Source organism: Callospermophilus lateralis, chromosome 3 (assembly GCF_048772815.1).
Source record: "Callospermophilus lateralis isolate mCalLat2 chromosome 3, mCalLat2.hap1, whole genome shotgun sequence".
NCBI lineage: Eukaryota > Metazoa > Chordata > Mammalia > Rodentia > Sciuridae > Callospermophilus > Callospermophilus lateralis.
This window is the reverse complement of record NC_135307.1, coordinates 30033337-30058544: the sequence shown is the minus strand read 5'-3', so window position 1 is coordinate 30058544 and position 25208 is coordinate 30033337. Positions and strand designations below refer to the sequence as shown.

At 41.6% G+C, this 25208-nt stretch overlaps 1 protein-coding gene across 1 annotated transcript; it reads left to right on the top strand.

Moving 5' to 3' along the window:
- Nucleotides 1-5490: 5490 nt before the first annotated feature.
- Acot4 (acyl-CoA thioesterase 4) lies at nt 5491-8685 on the top strand. The gene is made up of 3 exons (XM_076848109.2): nt 5491-5947; nt 6901-7103; nt 8080-8685. The coding sequence occupies exons 1-3, from the start codon at nt 5491-5493 to the stop codon at nt 8683-8685; spliced, it is 1266 nt and encodes a 421-aa protein (XP_076704224.2).
- The last annotated feature ends 16523 nt before the right edge of the window (nt 8686-25208 follow it).

Here is a 25208-nt window from a genome sequence, read left to right as displayed (position 1 = left end):
GTTGGGTCTCATGCTTGCCTTTTGCAGTACAAGGTAGAGCCAGGGAAACAGGAAAGGAGGCTTTGGTACTCACCATCCATAGCCTGCCCCCTCCCCACACCAAATAAATGAGAATCTGATTCCAAGTTGTTTGAAGACTAGATCTATTCTCTGTTTCCTTCCATTGAAGTCTACATATTATATAAATAACTTAGGCATGAAAATTGAACATATAGTCCTAGCTAAATGCAGCTGGAGTTTTGAGGATGTATGTCACTGCAGTTCAAGTAATAATAAATTGCAACAACTTTAATGATCGTCAAAAAAGGAAACAGATAAATTGTGCTATGATTATCAACATGTTATGCATGGTGCAGAGATTCCCCACCCTCAGTTTGGAAAGAAAGGCAATAATAATCTGAGTTTTGTTAGTTATAATTGTTAGGTCGGTGGTGGCGACTTGATGGCGACTTAGTGGCAACTTAGAACAAAGCAGCCCGCGCTGGGAAAAGAACATCAATCAGATGCCAGCTGAAATGCCTGTCAATCAGCCAGATCTCCTGACTAATGCCTGTCAATCAACAGGACCCCCTTGCCAATCCTGGAGTTCAGCCAACTCCCCTGACCAACTCCAAGGGGGCAAGGGACCCTAGAGTGTTGCGCCCCTCCCCTGACTCAGACAATGGCAAGGCCCTACTGAGGTGGATGGCGCAAGGCATCCATCCTCTGGAGGAGCGCAGTATGTTTCTGGGAATGGGCTGATTTGTTTTTGTATTCCTTTAATAAGTATAGTTGCGACTTATGACCATTAAGTAGGAAGGAAAAAACATGACTTTCCCAATTAATGCAACTACTTCTAAAGAATGGATCTGTTTGATCTAAATGCAATGATTCAGCTGTGGAGTGTAAATTGTTAACGTCTAATGAAAAACTCCCTGTATTCCTGTCAAGGAAGTTTTTGAGAAATTAAAATCTAGAGAAGAAAAATTAATGTTAAGAAGACAGATTAGTGCTTAGTACTGGGCAACTTGTTCTTGTTCCTGTGCACAATGGTTTGTGCTCTTACTCTTGTTTGATTAAAATTAATAACAAGTCAACCACTTGCCGTAACCATGGCACCGGTTCCAGTCAGTAAGTCAAGAAAGAATAGTCAAGGTATAGGCCAATAGTTTGGGACATTTGTAACTATTATTAAAAGTTAACTAAGCAGAAACAGCTCAAAGCAAAAGGCGAACTGAAAGTACAAATGCTTGCTTATGCATAAGCCAAGATACATTCTTCTATTCTAATTGTAGCTAAGTAATATTTTGTTTCTTTCAATAATGATTCCTGTTTTGTAACCACAAAGTACTGTGAGCCTGCCAAAATGAAAAGTATATATGATCAACTTCACAAGTAAAGATTGGGATCAACACCTTCACTTTGGTGTCTGTGTTGTTTCTCCACCCCGCTTTTCGCTGACTCCTCACCATCCGTTCATCTCCTGAGACCCCCTGTTGGAGCTGGTCTCCGACCTTTTCGTGTCCCAAGCCCTTCCCTTCCTGCTGTAAGCCCCATAAAAGTCCAGTCCGGTGGAGCTTCCACACGGTTTTTCCTTAGACCCTTCCCCTGTCCCCTCTGTGTGTCTGATCGAAATTCTGCCCGGGAGTGATATCTCAATAAAGCCTGTTCAGCGGCCCTTTTAAATCTGCCTCCTTTGGCCATTGCCTGCCCCGACTGATCTGACATCTTGGTGCCGAAACCCAGGAAGGGATCTTTGGGCTTCTCCCTTAGGGGATTGAAGCCCATCCCCTTCCCCCTTGAAACAAACAGGGAAATTTCTAAGCAGCTCTTTCCCTCTCCCTTCATCCAGCTGACAGAATTGCGGTAAGTTCCCATTTCCCCTGACCTTCCAGACCCTTTCTTTCTGTCTGTCCGCAGGGTCTATCCTTAAGTCACGCACATGCCATAGGCCCTGCCCGTTCTGTTCAGGGCTCTGGGGACTGTGGAGACATCCCAGTCCTCCTGAGAGACCCCCCCCCCCCCCCCCCCCGCGGAGGCTGTAGGGACGCCTCAACCTCTGCCCTGGCCCGTATCTGTCCGTAGGTGCGTGCAGACAGAATTTGGGACGCCTTTTTCTGCTCCCACTCACCCCCAAGGGTACTGGAAGGTCATAAGAAACACTAAATTCTCTTTGGATCCCACAACCCCTTTGGGCTGTTTATATTCAAATTTTGCCAAATTAGGACTTGCCCAAGACCTGAGCCGTAAACACCTGGTCTTTTATTCTACTGTGGCCAGGCCCCAATATGAATTGGACAATGGGTCACAATGGCCCCCAGAAGGAACTGTTGATTTTAAACCCTCACTGAATTGGACAATTTCTGTCGCCGGACAGGGAAGTGGGAAACAACATTCAGGCTTTTTGAGTTTCGCTCCCGTCCTGCCCTCTGCTCTCTGCTCCCGACCTGCCCTCTGCCTCCTTCCCTCTGCTCTTCATGTCTGCTCTCCCTCCTAGTGGTACCGTGTCCCCTCCTCCTCCCTGCTGCCACTTCTGCAGCCACTGCCTGCAGCCCTTTCTGTGCACTTCCAGTCTGCCTGGCCACTAGACACGTGCGCCCTTCCTCCCTCCCTTGCTGGCTCCCTCTGCCGCCCTGGCAGGCAGAATGGGTCCCACCTTGCTGCAGTGGGTGGGATCTTTGGGTCCCTCTGAGCCTCCTCCCCCACTCTGCTCACCTCTTCTACTGATAAGACCCTTCCCCCTCCACCTCCCCCACTCTCTTCTTCCTCTCCTGCTACCTTGATTTCTCCACCCACCTCTTCCACTGATACCACCCTTCCCCCTCCCTCTCCACCCCTCTCCTCTTCCTCCTCTCCTATAGCCAGATCACCTCCACCCACACCTGGTCCAACTGATCCCTCTTATCAGATTACCCACAGTTCCTTTGTCTTCTCAGGGAAGTAGCTGGTGCTGAAGGGATACTCCCGAATGCATGTCGCATTTTCCCTTCAAGATCTTTCCCAGATTGAAAAACATCTTGGGTCCTTCTCCGATATCTCTCCCAGACCTATGATCTTACCTGGCATGATGTTTACGTTGTTCTTCTGTCCTCTACTCTGACCCCAGATGAGCGAGCCCGCATTCAGCAGGCTGCTCGAGATCATGCTGACCAAATTCATTTAACAGATATGACTCTCCCCACAGGTGACGCATCTGTTCCCCTAACCGAACCTAACTAGGACTATCAAGATGGCCAACAAGGTTGCTGTCACTGTGCTCGCAATATCTTATAGCAGGCATAGAAGCAGTTTCTAATAAGGTAGTTAACTTTGATAAACTGAGAGAAATTACCCAGAATCCTGATGAAAATCCATCCTTATTTCTCAACCGCCTTACAGAGGCCCTAACCAAATACACTAAGCTGGATCTTGAGTCTCCCACCAGGGCTACAGTGTTACCAACCCATTTCATTACTCAATTGGCTCATGATATTAGAAAAAACTCAAATGAGCTAAGGAGGGCCCTCAGACCCCTATCTGAGATCTGGTGAAAATGGCCTTTGAAGCAGGCTCCATTGCAGAAAAAGGTAACACCACAAACACAGGCCTTGACAGCAGCCCTGAGGCCTACGTCTCAGCAGAAGTTTCAGAGGGGAACCAGCATTCCTCTCCACCAGAGGCTTGCCTCAAATGTGGATGCAAAGGTCACTGGGCTCGCCAATGCCCAAACCCACGGCCTCCTTCCAGGCCATGCCCCACCTGTAACCAGACAGGACATTGGAAGAGTGACTGCCCTATTGCTGGCCCTTCCTTGGCGCCTCTACGCAGGGGTATGACCAGTCAGGAGGTCCCTACTCTTGAACTATTGGGGTTCACAGAAGACTGAGGAAGCCCAGACTCAAGGACCCCTATCACCCTCGCCGAGCCCAGGGTAACGCTCCAGGTAGTGGGTAAGTCCATAACCTTTTTTGTGGACACGGGGGGCTACCTATTCTGTCTTGCCTGCCCATTCTAGGCCTCTGTTTCCTTCCCAGGTCTCAGTTATGGGGATTGATGACAAACTCTTCTCCCAAACAGAACTGCTAAGCTGGCCTGTGCCCTGGAGGGACACCCATTCACTCACTCTTTTTTGGTCATTCCATCTTGTCCAGTTCCTCTCCTAGGCAGAGATGTTCTCCAATTACTAGGAGCCACCCTCCAACTGCACCCCAAAAATACCACCACTCATCTCCTTCTGCCTCTAATTCTTATCCTCTTTAATGACCTAACAGCACCTACTGTGCCATTGCTCCCTGACCTAGTTGATCCCCAGGTCTGGGACATCTCCGTGCCGGTCATAGCCTCCCAACCACAAGCCAGTCCGAATCCAGCTAAAACCCCAAACTAAATTTCCTTTAAGTCCCTAAGACTCCCCCTGCAACACTCCCATGTTTCTGGTATGCAGACCCACAGAAGCCTATCACTTAGTCCAGGACCTTCGCCTAATTAACAAGGCCGTTATTTCCATCCACTTGGTGGTTTCCAACCCTCATGCTTTTCTTTCTCATATCCCTTTTGACCATTCAACAATTTTGTTATTGTTTTTGTTTGTTTGTTTGTTTTGTTTTGTTTTGGGTTTCTGCTGTTAAGAATCAAAATGAGTCTCAGGAATGCTAGATAAATCTCCACTATTGAGGTACAAACCTGCCCAGGATCTTTTTAATATAAATTTGTTATGGCTTGAAAGTGTCTGTCTGTGATGGAAACTTAATCCCAAATACCACTGTGTTGAAAGGTGGGCCCTGTAAGAGAGATTGAACAGATTAATGCTTTTATAGCAGGAATGGGTTTGTTATCCCTGGAGTAGGTTCCTGCTAAAAATGAGTGCTGCCTTCCCCCTTTGGGTGCTGAGGATTGAACCCAGAGCTTGGTGTATGCTAAATACGTATTCTACAAATGAGCTACATCCCCAGCTCTCCTCTCACTTTTTAATGTTCTTCTGCTATTCTACTATGGAATGATACAGCAAGAAGGTACTCACCAAATGTGGGCCCCTCTAACTTGGACTTTCAGTCTTCAAAATGTAAGAATAAATCCCTATTCTTTATAAGTTATCTGATATCAGGTATTCTAATATCAGCCTAAGAAAAATTTATAATTTATTGAAAGGTTAAAAAAAAAAAGGAAAGAAAAAAAAAAGCTGTCAAAGAATCCATAGAGTGGGTGGACTTTGTCGTGACTGCATTCACTGCTCATGTCACCACCAAACAACTTGGACTCAAACAAGTGGGAGTGGTGACAGGCACAGTATGTTCCTCTGGCTAAGTCCAGCCCTACTGCAAAAACTTCTGACGTCCCCTCAGCCCGCCCAGGGGCTAGTTCCTGGATCTCAGACCAGTTCTTGGTGTGGAGTCCACAGGTATAAGGTCCCAGATACACCGTGATCCGTTCAGCCTCCCAGCGCTCCTGACGCCTCGGTTCTCCAAACCCGCCCTGGGACTCAATCCCGCGCACCAGCCACCACTTCCAAGAGGTCTCTGCTCAAAGTCCAGCATGGCAGCGACGCTGATCCTGGAGCCCGCCAGCCACTGCTGCTGGGACGAGCCGGTGCACATCACCGTGCGTGTCCTGGCCCCCAAGCAGCGGGTCACGCTGCGCGCTTCCCTGCGCGACGAGAAGGGCGCGCTCTTCCGCGCCCACGCGCGCTACCGCGCGGACGCCGGGGGCGAGCTGGACCTGGCGCGCGCGCCCGCGCTGGGCGGCAGCTTCGCGGGCCTGGAGCCCATGGGGCTGATCTGGGCCATGGAGCCTGATAAGCCGTTTTGGCGCCTGGTGAAGCGGGACGTGCAGACGCCTTTCGTGGTGGAGCTGGAGGTGCTGGACGGCCACGAGCCGGATGCTGGGCGGCTGCTGGCCCGGGCGCTGCACGAGCGCCACTTCCTGCCGCCCCGGGTCAGGCGGGTGCCGGTGCGCGAGGGCAGGGTGCGGGCCACGCTCTTCCTGCCGCCAGGTGAGCCCAGGCTGCTGCTGAGAGGAGTTGTTGCCTGGGCAGGCGCTGGTTTTCTGTGCTGCGCTGGCTAGGTTTTGGCTACTTAGGCACCTGTTGAGAAACTGGCATTGGCCGTGTTCATGGCCGACCAATCAAAATAGAAGATTTTGACTCGTTAGACTCTTTTGCATTATCTTATTTTATCTCTATTATATTCCAAAGAGTGAGTACTGTTATTGTTCAAAGGAAGAATCTGGTTCACTTTGCTATTAATCACTACTCTGCAGATCTCTCCAGGCACAGCAAGGCTGCTCTTAGGGAAAGTGGCCAGGGTCAAGGATGCTATTGCCATTTGCCTCTGTCTCATGTCTTGGGCTTCCTGGATCCTTCACTTCTTCATGTCCTTCTCTACCATAGATCACACTTCACATTTACTGCCTTCCTCACAGATAGCCAGCTTCTGGTGTTTTTCTTTCCTCTTTCTACGTAGACTGCTGAAATAGTACACAAACAACGCCAATGATTGATGCAACACAACATCCAGCTTTTATTCACATTCGTTATTCTATGTGCAGTCCTCCAGCACAGCACCCCGTTGTTTTGTTTCTGGTGCTGAAGACAGAACCCAAGGCCTCCCATGCCAGTCAAGGGCCCTACCTGAATCACATCCCCATCCCCAAATGATGTTCTAATCCACTTAAAAAGTTCTGTTGCTCTCTTTTACAACAACAGGTTTTAAAACCCTGCAGATAATTTACCATAGAATCTCATGGAGGGTTAAATCACCAATGGGAAGTTACTCTATGCTTTGGTTTTTTTTCTCCTTCCAAGGAACTTGTATCTCTTTTCAGTAGTGACTCAGGAATCTGTCCTCTTTCCTTGGATTTATAGGAACCCCACTAAATAACTTAGAAAGTTCTCTAGAGGAAAGCAAATTCTTCAAGCTGTATTATGCCTTCTATTCTCTTCTCTAGGACCTGGACTCTTCCCCGGGATCATTGATATCTACGGAGTTGGAGGAGGCCTGTTGGAATATCGCGCCAGCCTTCTGGCTGGCCATGGCTTTGCTACATTGGCTGTAGCTTTTTATGACTTTGATGATCTCCCTAAGGATTTCAGCAACATACACCTGGACTACTTTGAAGAAGTTGTGTGCTACATGCTTCAACACCCCAAGGTTCTCCTCCCTTTATTTAATCAGTCTCCCAAGAAATGTCTCTATAGCTGGTGTCACCAGAACCAGTGCAGTGATGCTGCTCTGTTCTGTTTTCACTGAGATTCCTTGTGGAGACCTCCTAGGCTTTGGGTGCTTATTATTTCCGCTTTCTCTAACAAATGGGTTCAGGATGTAGAATTGTTCTTATAATCCATGTGCAATTTCACTGAGCAATTCCTAAATTCCTTTTTTTTTTTTTTATTCTTTTTTTTAAAGAGAGAGTGGGTGAGAGAGAGAGTGGGGGAGGGAGAAAGAGAGAGAGAGAATCTTTTTAATATTTATTTTTTAGTTCTCGGCGGACACAACATCTTTGTTTGTATGTGGTGCTGAGGATCGAACCCAGGCCGCACGCATGCCAGGCGAGCGCGCTACTGCTTGAGCCACATCCCCAGCCCCTCCTAAATTCCTTTTGTAAAGGAAATTGAGCCTCTCATTAGTATCTTTGCATGCTTGTCATTTAATCGGTAATTTCCTGATTTTGGAGAATCTGATCTGAACTTGCCCACCTGTTCAGAGGCTAAGAACTACTGAACTGGACTCTGAAGTCTTACCTTGTTTCCATGAAGTTAATCATTTGCCTGTAATGATTAGATGGGGTCTGATTAATGATTGCCATCTTGGAAGAGAACTTAGTCCCACACAGTTGGATAACAAGCCATATAAAGACTGGAATCAGATCTACTTGAATGAGCCTGAACTTGACAGGCTCCATGGCTGAGCATTCTTGAATGGATGATTCTCTGGAACCAGTTCCTAAATTTGCCAGTGAATTTAAGATTTTTTTTTTTCTTCATGTTTAACCAGATAGTTAATACTTGGGAAGAAACTCCCCTGTCACCTGACATTGTGGATACTTCACATATTGAAGCTAGCAGCATTTTGAGTTGCATATTCATGTTGAATAAAGTCTTAACTCTTCTTTCTTCCTTTCTTTCAGGTAAAGGGCCCAGGTGTTGGGCTTCTGGGCTTTTCTCTAGGAGCTGACATTTGTCTCTCAATGGCCTCATTCTTGAAAAATATCTCAGCCACTGTATCCATCAATGGATCTGGGAACAGTGGAAACTCAACCATACACTACAAGCAGATTAGCATCCCACCACTGGGCCTTGACCTGAAGCGAATCAAGGTTACTTTCTCAGGCATTCTGGACATTGTGGATATTCGGAATGATATTGTGGAGAAGTTTGAGAACCCCAGTATGATTCCAATAGAGAAGGCACAAGGGCCCATCCTCTTCATTGCTGGTCAGGATGACCATAACTGGAGGAGTGACTTAAATGTGCAAACAGTCTCTGAAAGACTACAGGCCCATGGAAAGGAAAAACCCAGGATCATCCTTTACCCTGGGACTGGGCACTACATTGAGCCTCCTTACTTCTCTGTGTGCCCAGCTTCTGTGCACAAATTATTCAACAAAGTTGTGATCTGGGGTGGGGAGCTCAGGGCTCATTCTAAGGCCCAGGTGGATGCCTGGAAGCAAATTCTGTCCTTCTTCTCTCAACACCTTGGAGGCACCCACAAGGGTGTGTCCCCCAAGTTGTAAATGCAAATCCTAATTGTTATGGACAGGGGAAGAGTTGAGATCACATTTTAGTGTCTAGTGACTATGTAAGTTCCCCTGGGTAGCATTAAATGCCTATTGGGCATTTATGGTATATTTCATGTCATTGTATTGAATTTGCTTTATTTGTCAACATAGTACTTTGATATTGTGACACATGCATGTGGTAGAAGATTCAGACATAAGCTGCACAAATGCCCCCTTTGTTAAAATTTGGGGGGTTTTCTAGGGTTTTTTTTTTTTTCATTTTTTAATTCTATCTGAAAAACCAGCCTCTATTTCAGAGCAAAGCCTGTCCAAGGAAGGGACATGACCTTTGTCCTTGGAAAAACCCACAGAGCACTCCTAGGCACATTCCCACCCTGCTAAGTTGTTTATCTACAGGAGAGATCTGCTGCGCCAGGTGTCCCTGACTCAGTCAGGCTAGGTGGGGATCCATAGCAGCCCCCTAGCAGCCACCAATCAGCAGCAGTTTATGGTGTTGGGAAACCATGTAGTTCAGCACGTACACCCCTCTTGGCTTAAACCAATCAGTTCAAAAAAATACCCCTTTTGTACTGACCAATCACCCTTACCCAACTTGTTCCCGCCAGTGAATGTGCTAATCATGTTTTAGAGTTGTTATTTGATTTTCCCACAGTGTGTGATGATTTGCTAAAGGATGCTATGATGTATTAAAGTCCCTGCCCTCTCCAAAGAATGTATATAAACTCTGCTTAAATTGTTCTCAGAGCTCTTTGTTCTTTACTCCTCTGAAGTGAGCTCAGAGCCCCAGCATGCTGGACCCTCAATAAACCCTTTGCTGTTGCATGAGACAGTCTCTTGGTGGTCTTTTCCTCCGACGTTCGCCAGACCTTTACATATCAATTCTTTAATTCTTTTGTTAATGCTTTGTATTAGATGACTTTTAAAGATGGGAGAATTTTTTCATCACTGTGAGAGAATGGGCAACCAATATTCCAATCATTGGAAGCAGAGTAGAATCTTTATTGACCCATAGCATACAGAAGGGTGTTGATATAAGGAAATTCATGGGGGGGGTTCTTTGAGGGGAGGAATTGGGAACATCTTTCTGTAGAGTAATTAAGTATAAACTCTGCACCATGGTGATTAGACTCTGATCTCTCTTCCATCTCATTTACAGATTCTAGGGTTGATGTGGGAAAATTATAGTGGGATAACTTTAGAGGAATCATTTCCTCACTTCCTTTTACTTCAGCATTGCAGAATATTGTGCAAGTATATTTGAAAAGACAATGGCTGGTGAGGATAGAACCTAGCACATAATCTGTTCCCAGAAGTCAGAATTAATTATTCAGAAGCAAACAGATAATCTTAGAGGACTTTTAACACAAAAACTGAAAGTCACAGGTAACACTCTTCATTTTCTTATGTGTTTTCAACTCTTCTATTAAATTACTTACTAGAGAGGAAGCAAGTCAAGCTATTTGCCTATTTGTTAACATTTTGTTTCTTGTTCACTAGAAACTATAAAATAAAGAGGGAAATAAAAATCTAAAGACCTGAAAAATCAAGAAACAAGTATGTCTGTCTTTGAACAATGGACTCAATTTTCTATAGAAAAATGTAGAGGAATTTTTTTTCTTTTGGGTACTGGGAATTTAACTGAGGGGTGCTCTACCCCTGAGCAATAACCTCAGTGCTTTTTATTTTTTATTTTGAGAAAGGGTCTAACTACATTGTTGAGGAGCTCTTGCTAAGGTTGCTGAGGCTGGCCTTGAATTTTCCATCCTTCTGCCTCAGCCTACCAAGTCACTGGGATTTATATTTTTAAAAAGGCATTTTCGGGCTGGAGTTGTGGCTCAGTGGTAGAGTGCTCACCTAGCATGCACGAAGCACTGGGTTCAATTCTCAGCACCACATAAATGTAAAATAAAGATATTGTGTCCACCTAAAACTTAAGAATAGACATTTTAAAAAAGGCAATTTTCCAAAATTGATGTCCAAGATATCATGCTTCATATTCAAGAAGCTCTGTAATCCTGTTCACAATAAATTATCTTTAATGTATCATAGTAAAACCATTTATGATAGTTTTATGACATAGCTATAAATTATTTGCTATTCTCCCACCAAGAGTGGGACCTAGGTCCCCTCCCTTCAAATCTACATGGGCTTGTCACTGGACAATCAGTCGAGAGAAAGTGGTGCTTTGTAGCTTCAGAGATCACCTGGTTTTCTGGGAACATGCCCTCACAGTTCTGAGCCGCCTCTCCTAAAGTTTGACTACATTCAGGCTTTGGTGGTGTAGGGAGCCCAAGACACAGGAGAGGTCAATTTCTAGGACCTCTGTGACACTGACAAGTGAAGTGAGATTGTGAGTCATCTCTGCCCAGGTGCCAGATAATCTGAGTAAAATAAAACCCAGATGATTCCAGACCCAGACACCTGAACCTTCCCAATGAATACCTCAAGCACCCTAGAGCAGAGAAGAGCTGTCCCTGTCAAGCCCTTCCCGAAGTGTGGAAATGTGAACTAAATAAAATAAATGTTCTTGTTTCAGATGACTAGTGTTTGGGGTTTATTTCAATCACCTACTATGGAACAAACTATCCCAAAGCATCGTGATTTAAAACAATATCTATTTTTCTCAAAACTGCTAAGTGGACAGTATTTAATAGGAGTGGATCACCTCTGTTCCAAGTGACATTGGCTGGGGCAGAGTGACAGGGGCTTGGAGGATCTACTTTCAGAGCAGGGAAGTTGTTCTGGCTGTCAGCTGGGAACTCAGGCAGGGCTGTGAGTTAGAGGGTTCTTAGTTTCTCTCCACTTGGTCCTTTTCACTGGTTAACTGGCATTGAGTTCTAAAAGGAGGATCCCAAGTCAGCAAGGCGCAATTGCATGGCCTTCCTTTGACCTCGTCGTGGGAGTTAGGTAGCATCTCTCTTGTCATTACTATGGGTCATGGCAGTCATGAACATCCACCAAAGTCAAGGAGAACACATTCTAGAAAGGAGGGTGCCAAGGTTCTAGAAAAACATGTGGGCTGGGAAATACTGTAGCCATCTTAGAACATTACAATTTGCCTTCTGGCCACTCATCCCTCCCACACGCAATCACGCACATCCCTCTTCTGAGGCTCTATATTCCATTCTTTAGAGCACCTGGCTCAAGCTCTATCCAGGTCTAAGAGCTCCTCATCTGTTATCAGGTCCAGATACAGATGTGGCTCCTTGGAACAGTTCCTTGAGTATCATTGAGTATTGTTCTTCTCAATCCAAACACCTGTGAAATAAATAAGTTAACTATTCCCACAGAGACACATACACAATACCATGATGGGAAAGGTATAAGACAACTCCTAATGACCTATTCAAAAATGGGGAAAGTGGGAGTAACAATTGTCAATGGCCCTTAGCAACTCTGAAATCCACTGAGAACTGGAGCCATCATCATTATTACCTAGTTTATTCTGTGTCTGTTGTTCTCTGTGGCTCTTGGTTTTTACTGTTTGAACTTAAATCTTTATTTACAATAAGAAAACTACATTAGCAACTAAAAAGTCCACTCAACTTGCTTCTGATCTGAAAAAGATTAGGAGTTCAGAGTTCTCTTTATTTCATACTCTCTCTCTCCCTTATTAAAGAGCTCCTAGTTCTTCCACCAGAATTCTCTTAAAAGCTTTATGGTTTTTCTAAATATCTCTGTGAGGTCATTGATTAGTCTCTGCACACAACTTCAAATCTGTTTGAGATAAAAATACTCTACCTTAGACTCCCTGTGCGGGTAATGCAGGACAACACCCTTAAGATGTCCAGATCCCATGGGGTCTGGTGGTACATGCTTGCAATGCTGTAATTCCATCTACTCAGGAGGCTGAGGCAGGAGGATCACAAGTTTGAGGCCAGCTTTAGCAACTTAGCAAGATTTTAAGCAACTTAGGGAGACCCTATCTCAGAATAAAAAAATAAAAAGGATAGTGCCCTAGGTTCAATTAATTCCTTGTACCAAAACATTAAAAAAAATTTGCAGATCTTTGCTAAACAGGCTCTATTAGGCATATTATTTAAATATTTTCATTTCTAAGAGTCACCAATAAAGTTCTTCAATGAGAAATATCATCTTTCTGAGACTGAACCTTTAAGAAAACCTAAGATATCATGAGACCATGTACCATTTATTTCAATTACTTATACGTATGCATTTTAATCTCATAATTAGTGATGCACTACTGACTGATATTGTTATCAGTGTTGGCCGGTGATGAGTCCTTGCTTCCCCAATGTTGAAGAATAACACCAAAGAAGCACGCCGAGGCAAGGTCAGAGCAGAAATTAGAAGTTTATTAAAGGACAGCATAAAAGACTTCTCCCTGAAGAAGGAGACCCAAGAGGTGGAATCCGTGGAAGTGTGGTTGTTTTCCCTTTTTATAGTTCTTTCAGTGATGGAATGTAGGTTGGAGGCCCAAGGGGTGGGACACAGGTGGGCCAAAGAAGTAATCTGGGCAGGAAGGACTTCATTAACACTTCTTTGGGATGGGCTATCTCCAAATCTGTTGGGGGTTATTTCCTGGGCTCCATTAACATTCCTTTGGGATGGACTTTGGGCCTAGGGCTTTTTGGGAATTTCATTAAGATTTCATGAGTTTTCCTACGTTTCCGGAATCATTCTCTGCATGGTCTCCATTTTAGATTTCACTCGATATTTGACCTGATTTACCTAACTACACTGACTACCTAACTTTAAATCTGGCTTCATTCCCCCCTCTAATTTGGGGAACTCCTTACTGCTGTAAGGAAAGGGGGCGAAGATCGTTCTGGCTTCTTTAGGCTAAAAAGGGATGGTGTGGGGCAAGCAGTTTGGAGTCCCCCTTTAAAAATCGGGTCTATCAAGTGGTCCATGATAGAAGTCCGATTGAGAAGTAATAGGCTGCAGGGCCATTTGAGTGATGGGTGGTCTATAAGAGAAACAAGAATTTATTAGTCCTGGAACCATATTGATGCAGCAATAAATGCCACAGCACAGGAATATGCCAATGAGTATGATGACAAAGACAAAGACTAACATGTTTTCCACCAGGAAATACCAGAAAACCAGGAGCTAAGATATTGTTTCCATGACAAAGTTGCTGAGGACATGGCTTTTATCTGAGCATGTGAATCTTTAAGGATATTTGTCACATTGCCAGAATTGTCAGGGATGTAAACACAACATTTAACTTTTAGGGTTACAGATGTCCTTTCCCTTAAGATACAGTTTAATAATTTGATGTCATTTGATCTTGCAAAATCTTTTTACTAGTATGACCTCTGTGTCTAATAGAGAAATCTTTAATTCTTTTACTTAGGGCTGGATAACCATACTAGCAAACACTAAGCCTACCTGTGTAGGTTAGAAATAGCTGTAGGCTTTAAACTAAAAACTACTCTGGCAGTTTCTTTTTAATAGTTATCAGGCATTCCTGCTTAAGAATCTCTTTTGCAGCCTCCAGTTTACTTATTTTTGGAAGTTACATTTAACTATTATTATTATTTAAAATGTCCAGGAATAGCTGTGTTTTGGTTTTAACTGTCTTTGCTAAGTGTTTAAGATGAAGTAGTCAAACTGACTTGTTTCTATCTATTGTTAACAGTCAGCTGAGTTTCCCTGGGAGTCCTGGGCGAACTTTACAGGAGCTTCTCAGTTCTGCTAGTGCCATTTGTGCTAGGATGGGTCCAGGCCTTGCTTGACCATGTGGCTTCCCTTGGAAGCATCTGGGATATCTCCTTTCTTTGATGACCCTCCTATTCATAGCAAATGCACTGATTGGCTTTCTGTTCTCCAGTGGTCTCATTAATCTCCCTGATCAGGAGGTTATGTGGCCCAGAGTTGCAAAGCTCTTTAGAGAAGTCCCCTGATCCCTGGATTCAGACTGACTCAGAGGGCAAGAGCCAAATATTGGTTTTCTTGGCCCTCTTAATTTAACTTTAATTTTAAAATTTAATCTTAAACATCTAGCAAATAAATTTCAACAGCCTTATATTAAGAGTACTGGGCTTTAATGTCTATCTCTCTATCCTGTAGGTGATAACTCATTATCTTAAATCAACCCAGGTTACATGTTCTTAAATCAGTACCTCTGCAAAACATTAACAGACAATTTTTAGACCATTTATAAGAAAACTACAAAATAAAATTAACAAGAGTAAAAGCATATTTAGTTCATGCAATAGCTACCTTGAATTTTGGCAATTATACATTATAATCCCCTGTTTGAGATCTTAGTAATCTTGACAAAAACAAACTTTTGGACACAACTTTAAATGTACTGAAATCTGGTCTACTTCTTTCGTAGTCACTTTCACATGTAGTGAGATGGGACATAGAGCCTTATCTCAGGTAAGGCGGGGTTTTTCATAAATCTTAAGTACTATAGTTCTGAAGCTGATCTTTGTTTTTTAGACATCATTTTACAAAGCCTACATAAATTGTTGCTCAAGTTCACATGAATATTAGCTAACACAATATAATATCACATCTAAAACATGAATTAAAGAAAGGCTTAAAGCTTTTAACCTTCTGTAGCAAAGTAGCAAAGTACTTTTGTGTTTTGCAATAAAAACTTCACACAGATTAGGCTCTCATTAACTTAAAAATACATTTAAATTGTATCTCAGTGTAAAAAGTAACATAGAACTTTACATATCTTTTTGATAACAAGTCCAGTTATAGAACACAAATGATATAAATAAATCTCCAACATGTTTTTCTTTTAAGCCTAAAATTACCATACAACTTTAGAACACCAGCTTGATATAATGCTCTTTTAAATCTTCTACCTTACAGACTTGTATACCTGGAAGATATGAACACATTAATAGCACCACAATTACATTGATGTTTTTATATTAACCAAGCTTAGCTTTTAAAGAAATAACATAGCATAATTCTCTAAAAACTGTTCTTGTTTAACCAGCTGTTTAATTTCTCTAAGATTACTTGCTCAAAAACTTACACATATAACCAACTTACAGAGACCTTCTTTATCACTTACTTAAATTATTTACTTAATCACATAGACTCTTATCCAGAAACACATTTTCCTTCTATTAAATCCATACCTAGAACCTTTTAATTTTTGTTTTCCCATCTGTTAACCTCCTTTTTTGTTTACATTTTGAAACAATACTTATAAATTTCTGAATTTAGACAGATTTCATAGACATCAACATTTTATTAGGTTTTTTTGAACACCTAGAAAAACTTATAAGCTTAATTTTAAAGACATCTTTACTTTTATCTGTTTACCCAATTTAAATTGAACCATTTGAATCACGTGAATCAAATATATTTGGATCCATTTTTTTTAATTTTTCATGAGTGCTCCTCATATATCTATCAATTGTCATATCACTGCATGATATATGGACATACACACATACAGACATACAACACATAACACAAGTGTGCACACATACACAATAGTAAAGGCCTTGTAGCTTTTCTCAGGTGAAATCTTCATTGCAATGTTTAAAAAATTCCACAGTTGATCAAAAATAGAACTGATTAGAAAACTTAGGTCTGTAGGATCAAAATCATGAGCTCAAAAAATACAGAATTAAGAAAAAGCAAAAGTCCTAGGAAAAAATGACTGGCCAGTTATTAGTAAATACCACACAATTTACTTTTTTGGTTTAATCTAGTTTGAGTTCAGGTAAAAGACACCTTTACTTTTTTTTTTCCTTGGGCCTCAGCTCAGTCTCCTACTGAGCTTGCAGGCTTCTTCTATTTGCATTTCAACTTAAATCCTGCCTGAGGTCTGGAAGGAGCAAGAAAAACTGGAATTTTGAGGAGAAGCCTCATGCCTAAGGCATTTTAACCATAAATCACAATTTTCAGGTTTGGATGTTGAATATTATGATACAAGTTTAAGATACAATTCACAAAATTTCATACCTTTACATCTTTCTACACTAGAAAAACTTGCTCACACAAAACTGAAAATAGGATCTTTCTTGATAATATAAAAGCTACCATCAGAAAAAATTTCTTCAGGATCATTAAGCTACTTCCTTTGTTCTGAAGTTCCTAAAGTAGTATTAAGTTACATTAAATCACCTAAAAAAATTTCAAAAGAGAACCACACACTACCATGTATATCTAAAATTAAGCTTTGAAAATTTCCAATACTGTTGCTATTTAATGTCATTTTAATAAGCCAGACCAATGTCCCAATCCAACACTTTTTTTTCCCTAAATCCTACACACTGAGGGGAACAGATATCATATCATAATTTACTATCCTTGCCCAAATTAATGCACTGGTACACCTAGTGAAATCTTCTCAGGCTACCCAGTTCAAAAACTGATGAAAAAATAAAACTAAATGCTTGGGAGTTACTTGCCAATTTGGAAGTAGAGTTCTTTAATTTTTCATCCTAAGTATTTAAGTTCTCTAGCGTGAACTATCTAAAATCATAAACTAAATAATTACCTAAACCCAACTTTTAACTGTAAGATTATGTAATATTTCAAAAACCTATTCAGATACCAGATTTTTACAATAAAAAATCATCTTTTAGATACATATTTAGCCAACATCATTGCCAAGAATCAATCTATAATATCAACACATTACTGCATTCATTGTCCTTTGTTTTTTTTAAAGTAGACAGAGGTGGAGTAATCCTTACAGTGCACGGAAGGAATGAGGAAGTTCCCCAAAGTGAAATGGCTTTGGCAGCTGCTGGGAGTCCCTCAGTCTTTCCTTTTACTTACAGGATTAGCTCCTATGGTTAGGTCCAATCCAGGTAATCTGGCATATCTCCTAACTTTCCAGTAGAGTCAGTTTTTATCTGCCTTAGGTCTTGAAGGGGGAAGGGGGTATGCACTTTGATCGGCCCAAATTTTCCTGGCATCTCCTGGAGAGGTAATATATTTGGTTTGCCTGTTGGGGCAGATGCAGAGAGGCCAGCAGATGGAGATTTTGTGGGTCCTCCTGATTCTTTTTTCCTCAGTGAGTCCCCAAGATTTTCTCTCTTCATGGCAGATATCATAGCTAAGTCTACTTTACACTGTTAGCATAATTTAGGATTTTCCCTTAGAGCAAAGAAAACCTGAACATATGGCACCTCACACCATTTTCCTTCCTTTTTGCAAAATTTATCAAACTGTAAAATTGTATTAAAATTGATACTTCCCTCTGGTGGCCAGGTTTCTCCATCAGAGAGTTTATATTGAGGCCAGACCAAGAAAATGAGGCACTTTTTCTTGAGCGTCTGAGGGTCAAATCTATCCCAATTTTTCAATTCGCAGGCTAGTGGTGCACCCGGCGTATTGGAGAGAGAGAAGCTTCCATCTGAGTGAGAAGAAAACAAGATTCAGGTGCCCGCACCCGTTAGAGAAAACTGTTCTCATTAGGGATGTCTCCCTAAGCTTGAGCTTCCTAAATGGCCCAGAAAACCCATCTTTCATCTTGCTTTGCCAAGGGGTTTCTGGTCCCCTTTAGCAAAGTGCTAGGGTCTCAGTTTGCCCTGTGCCAGAGACCCTGGGAGGATTCAGACTTAAGGGCATTATGGCTTATCCTCCTGGCCACTAAATACCCATTGCAAAAGAGAATCATGCACTCTTTTGTTACCTTTGCTCTGTAGACTAAAGGAACCGCCTAATGGTAAGGGAAATCTGCCGCAGTCTCTGGCTGGGCACAAATCATGAGTCTCCACACAGCTTGTAGATTCAAACAGCAATTCTTTATTCCCGAACTCACACCGGCCGTCTACAAACACGTTCTGGGGAAATCCACGTTCTCTGCCCAAATCCACGTTCTCTGCCCAAATCCACTCTCCTGGGCTTCTGTCTCCCAAATATACTGTCTGACCCTAAGAACTCAAGAGGAACTCAGCAGCAGGATACGCCCTATTCTAAAGGGGGAACACCCTAATCTCCTATTATGCTAAACCAGGAACACCCTAAACACGGATCCGCCCTGGTCCTTGAGCAAGGTCACCTTACATGCAATGTCCTGCAAAATGTCCTATTTCCATGAGTCCTTCCACTAAAGAAACATGGGGGTACGCTGGCAAGGAAATTGTCATACCTACTTGGCTGATGGCTCCCAGCATCTCCCCCCTTCTGATTAATTAAACAACAAGTAATGTGGCTTAAGGACCGTGCCTGGTAGGTTGTCCAGTTCAACATATGGTTCTTACCCATCATTGGAAAACTGACCTTTAGGCAACTGACCTTTAGGTGTCAGCCTCCTGTCTTAGGTTGATACCACTGCAATTGGATCATACCCGTCACTGACTACCGGTCCAGCATATAGCCATTGGCCCCCAAATTTAGACCATCACTAGCAGAAGGGAGGAGGATACAGAAATGCCATGACACCAAGCCAATTGACAGTTCCTTTGGAAAAATTCATCACTGGTGACACCATCAGCAAAGATATGCCAGCATTACCAAAATTTGCTGCACTAAACGATAGTTACATAGTCCAGGCAAGTTCTGCAAGCGGTTCAAAGTGGAGGAATCTATCAATATGTCCGTCTCCTCCCAAAGTCCGTTTCCTCCCAAAGTAAGTTGACTCCTTGATTGAGCATACTTGTTGAGTTATATTCATTGGGATGAAGATAGGAATTCTGGCAATGATGCTAAAAAGACATTATCCTGAAAAGAATTATTAAATATAATGAAAAGGAAAGGTGAAAGTAAACAAACAGATCTGTTAACCTCCTTAAAAAATAATCCTTAACAGCTGTTTACCTGATTTAAATTAGTAAACAAGCAGATCTGTTAACCACCTTTAAAAACAATCCTTAACAGCTGTTTACCTAATTTAAATTAAGCCATTTAAATCACGTGAATAAAAAAATAATTTGGATCCATATTCTCATGAGCGCTCCTCATATATGAAATATGGACATGCACACACAGACATACAACACAAAACACAAATGTGCAAACAAACGTATAACACATAAGATAATAATAAAGGCCTTGTAGCTTTACCTAGGTGAAATCTCCATTGCAATGTTTAAAAACTCCACAGTCAAAAAATAAAACTGATCAAAAAAAAAAAAAAAACATTAACCTAGGTTTGTATGAGCTCAAAAAATAAAAATAGAACCTTATGATGTGGAAAAATGCAATAATAAAATAGATATTGAAAAAAGCATCCTGGTTAATCACTGTTGCAGATGTAAGAATGGCCAAGCTGGAGTTCTGGATATCAGCTGTTATGGATTTGAGTCAAATCATCTTCTTTTCGATCTGTAGAAATCGTTTTAGTTAGTCTTTCTGGAATCCAAATCGGCTGCTGTTCTCCCTGTGGAAACATGCAAACAGAGCCCCGACTCCAGACAATCACTGGGTCAGGACCTTTCCATTGTCCTGTTAGAATATCTTTCCAAAGAACTTTAGGCTTATGCACATTTTTTGGATACATATGCCTTTCCGCAGCACTAAGTCCTGATGAATCCAAATTTAAAAAGTTTAGAGTAAAAAGCGTTATTTTAAGTTTATCTTTGGGGAATATATACCCCTTTCCAATTCCCTCTTTTTGCTTTAATAAGTACGTTTTAATAGTTTGATGAGCTCTTTCAACTATGCCTTGTCCCTGTGGATTGTATGGAATTCCTGTTATATGAGTAATACCAAATGATGAGCAAAATTGTTTAAAAGAGGTAGAGGTATAGCCAGGACCGTTATCAGTTTTTAACTGTTTAGGAACGCCCACAGTGGCAAAATTTTGTAAGCAATGAGCTATAACATCTTTAGTTTTTTCTCCAGCATGAAGGGAGCCCATCAAAAATCCGGAAGAAGTATCAACTGTAACATGTAAATATTTTAATTTTCCAAATTCTGGCAAGTGTGTGACGTCCATCTGCCAAATATGGTTAGGTATCAGTCCTCTAGGATTGACTCCAAGATTAACTTGTGGTAAAAAGGTCACACAATTTTGACATTGTTTTATTATATGTCTGGCTTGTTCCTTAGTTATTTTAAAACGCTTTTGTAAAGTATTAGCATTAACATGGAATTTTTTATGAAAACTCGTAGCTTCTTCTAGTGTAGAGAAAATATGTATGTCATGTGTAGTTTTATCTGCTAAATCATTGCCCAAACTAAGGGCTCCAGGCAATCCTGTATGTGCTCTAATATGTCCTATAAAGAATGGATCTTTTCTGTCCCAGATTAGACTTTGTATAGTGGAAAACAAAGAGAAAACAGTAGAAGAAGGGGAAATCCTACCAGCATCTTCAAGAGATACTATAGCATTAACTACATACTGACTATCAGAAAATAAATTAAATACAGAATCTTTAAACATTAAAAAGGCTCGTAATACTGCATTAAGCTCTACCTTTTGAGCTGATTGTTTGGGTACTAAAAATGTAAAAGTTTGATCAGGGGTAACTACTGCTGCTGTACCATTATTTGACCCATCAGTGAATATATTTGGAGCATTCATGATAGGGGTTTTTCTTGTCATTTTTGGAAAAACTACAGGATGCTTAGACCAAAAAGACAACAAAGGATTAGATGGTAAGTGATTATCAAATGAAACATTAGATTTACACATGATTATTGCCCAAGTATTTAACTCATTAGCTAACTCATCAATTTGATCCATAGCATATGGAGTAATAATTTTATTGGGCGAAATTCCAAACACTCCCTTTGCTGCTTTTATTCCTTTGAGTATTAATTGTCCTACAGCCTCAGGATACCTAGTAAGAATAGTGTTAGACGAATAAGATAAATGTATCCACAATAATGGACCTTCTTGCCAAAATACTCCTGTAGGAATATTTTTTGTTGGTAGTACAATAAATAATAAAGGCAAACTTATATCAATTCTATCCAAATGTATATTTTCCATATATGTTTCAATAATTTTCAATGCCTTTCTTGCTTCAGGCGTTAACATGCGGGGTGAGTTTGGATCTGATGGACCTTTTAGAATATCAAATAAAGGTCCCAACTCTCCTGTTGGTATGCCTAGATAAGGCCTTATCCAATTTATGTCTCCCAATAACTTTTGAAAGTCTTTAAGTGACTTGAGTTGATCTACTCGTATTTGAATTTTTGGTGGACGGACCATGGTTGAGGATAATAGAACTCCTAAATAATTAATTGGAAAATTTAATTGTACTTTATCTATTGCTATCTCTAGATTATAATTTTTTAATAAGTTTGTAAGTGTGGCATAACATTCCAGCAATATGTTTTTATCTTTATGTGCCAATAATACATCATCCATATAGTGAAATATTTGTAGTTCAGGATTTTGATTTCTAAGTGGCTGGATTGCTTTGTTAACATATATTTGACACATAGTTGGACTGTTAGCCATCCCTTGAGGGAGTACTTTCCATTCATATCTCTGATCAGGACCTTCATGATTTAATGCAGGGATAGTAAATGCAAAACGTGGACTATCCTCGGGATGAATTGGAATTGAAAAAAAACAATCTTTAATATCTATGGCTAAAACATGCCAGGTTTTTGGCAAAGCAGACAATTGAGGAATCCCTGATTGAGCAGGTCCCATAATAACCATCTCATTATTAATGGCTCTTAAATCTTGCAATAATCTCCATTTACCAGATTTCTTTTTAATGACAAAAATAGGAGTATTATGGGGAGATATGGAAGATTGTATATGTCCTTCCGCTAATTGTTATTTGACCAGATCATGGGCTACTTGTATCTTTTCTTTAGTCAGGGGCCACTGAGGAACCCACACTGGTCTTTCTGATTTCCAAGTAATTTTTATTGTTTCAGTGGCCCTTTCTGAAAATCCAACCCATGTCTGTCTGTTCCTTGATTTATTTGAATTGGTGCTGCTATACCTTGTCCTTGTTTTCCTAATCTTTTTTCTTTCCTAAAACCTTGTCTAGCCCTAGTAGTGGGCGCATTAGGATTGATGTTATTTGTTAACATCAAACCTAAATGATCTAGGACATCTCGTCCCCATAAATTTATAGGAAGATGATCCAATACATATGGCTGTATAGTTCCCTCACATCCTTCAGGATCCTTCCAATCTAATACCATTGCACTTCTATGGGGATTAGTAGCCACTCCTAGGCCTCGAAGCGTTTGAGTGGCTTGTTGTAATGGCCAATGTTTTGGTCATTCCTGACTAGATATAATGCTAAGGTCTGCACCTGTGTCCAGTAGCCCATTAAAGTCGTGTCCTTGAATATTTAGTTTTAACATTGGGTGAGAATCTAAATTTAAAGACAACATAGCCCAATCTACACCTGTGGAGCCTAATCCCCTGGAACCTCTTTTTACACTATGACTAGGAAATTTATTATGTAGGCTGGGTATTATTAACAACTGTGCTATTCTATCTCCAGGTGAAATTACTGATATACCTCTTGGAGAACTAGCTATAATTTTTATTTCACCTACATAATCGGGATCAATTACCCCAGGACTTATCATAAGTCCTTTTAATGTAGATGAACTACGTCCCAATAATAAGCCTACTGTCCCTTGGGGAAGAGGTCCTTTTATTCCTGTGGGAATGATTTGAACTCCCATCTCTGGAGTTACTACTGCTCTGGCAGAGGCGCAGATGTCCAACCCTGTGCTCCCTCGGGTTTGTCTGATGAGGGATTTAATGGACAATGTGTCCTGGGCACTACTCTGATGGTGTTGCTGGGTTCCTCCACTGCCCCGTATATTTGTGGTTGTGGGCCCCGGAGCATTGGGCCCCCTTGTCCGTTTTTTGGCAATGGAGCCTGATGCCTTTCTCCATGATATCGTGGGTAAATACCTGGTCCTTGTTCGTTTTTTGATAAGGGAGTACCCTCTATGGTGGTTTGAGAACGGCATTCATTAGCCCAATGTCTCCCTCTACGGCATCGTGGGCAAATACCCGGTATTCTATTTCTTTGATACCTAGTTTTGTTAAATCCTCCTCCTATGGGGCAACTCCTTTTAAAATGTCCTGTTTGTTCACAATCATAGCATGTTTTTGGCCTGGCATCTAAAGCCTGTTGTACTGCAGCTGCCAAGACTTGCCCTTGTTCATTAATATCTCTACATAATTTAATATATGTGTTTAAATCTTCATGTCTCCATGGTCTAATAACCTCTCTGCAGCAACAATTTGCTTGGTCATAAGCCAGTTGTTTTATTAATGGCATTGCTTGTTCCGTATCCCCAAATATTTTGGCAGCCGTTTGAATTAGCCTATCTACAAAGTCAGCGTAAGGTTCATTAGCTCTCTGTATTACCTTAGATAGCTGACCTTGTAAATCTCCATGTCCTTGTAAAGTCTTCCATGCCCTAACTGCGTCTGCAGCAATTTGTGCATATATAGCAGGATCATATTCAATTTGTTGCCGCTGACCCTCATAAGGTCCTTTCCCTAGCAACATTTCTAGATTTCTTTGAGGGTAACCGGCTGCTGCATTTCGCCTAGCTGTCTCTGCGAAAATTCCTCATTGGCAACCTTCCATAACAAATATTGTCCTCCATTTAGCACAGATTTACACATGCTAGCCCAATCTGCTGGCGTCATGTCCAAGTTAGTAATGGACTCGACCATGCTTACCGTGAAGGGAGCTTGGGGACCATAGGTTGTTACAGCCTCCTTTAACTGCTTCACTGTTTTAAAATCTAAAGCACGGTGAATTCGCTGCCCTCCTGCCTGCTCAAGTACAGGGCATGCTAATCTTCGAGGTCCTGTCTCAGGATCCCAATTATCAACTACGGGGTTTGAGGGCCACTCAGCTGTCTCTATCGGTGGGGCTGTTGGTTGAATTACACCCTCTTGTGATAAAACGGAGTTAGTAGCAGCCTCCTGTTGTGACCTTTTTCCTAACAACCCCTTTTCCTTTAAATTTTCTTCCTCTGTCTGAGTAGCTCGAGAGACCTTCTCTTTTGCTTGATCTAAGATGTCTTTCTCCATGTTCTGAACCTCTAACAATTTACTTAACATCTTTTCAGTTTGTTTTAATCTACTATAAAGATAACGCAACCCAATAAGATAACACAAAACAAAATCGAAACTGAATGAAACAAAAACGGAATAAAAAATCGTTGTATCAATTTTCTCTTCCTCAGGGCCGACAAACTTCAAGCCTTTAGTCAACCATTTTTTCCAGTTTGCCTGAGAAATTTCTAGGGATAGGCAGCTTGAAAGAAAAACAAAATAAATCAAAAGAAGAACACATTGTTTTTTGAAATGGTCACCCATTCTCTCGCCTTCCCTCAGGGGCGAGCAATTTCACTTACCCCCAAGCTTCAGGCGTTCCGCGTACGAGCCACCAAATGCCGCAGTCTCTGGCTGGGCACAAATCACGAGTCTCCACACAGCTTGTAGATTCAAACAGCAATTCTTTATTCCCGAACTCACACCGGCCGTCTACAAACACGTTCTGGGGAAATCCACGTTCTCTGCCCAAATCCACTCTCCTGGGCTTCTGTCTCCCAAATATACTGTCTGACCCTAAGAACTCAAGAGGAACTCAGCAGCAGGATACGCCCTATTCTAAAGGGGGAACATCCTAATCTCCTATTATGCTAAACCAGGAACACCCTAA

Excerpts from the sequence above, each read along its gene's own strand:
- Acot4 (XM_076848109.2), top strand. The coding sequence starts at position 5,491 with ATGGCAGCGACGCTGATCCTGGAGCCCGCCAGCCACTGCTGCTGGGAC. Across the intron at positions 5,948-6,900 it reads CACGCTCTTCCTGCCGCCAG|GACCTGGACTCTTCCCCGGG; the intron begins GTGAGCCCAGGC and ends TCTCTTCTCTAG. Across the intron at positions 7,104-8,079 it reads ACATGCTTCAACACCCCAAG|GTAAAGGGCCCAGGTGTTGG; the intron begins GTTCTCCTCCCT and ends CCTTTCTTTCAG.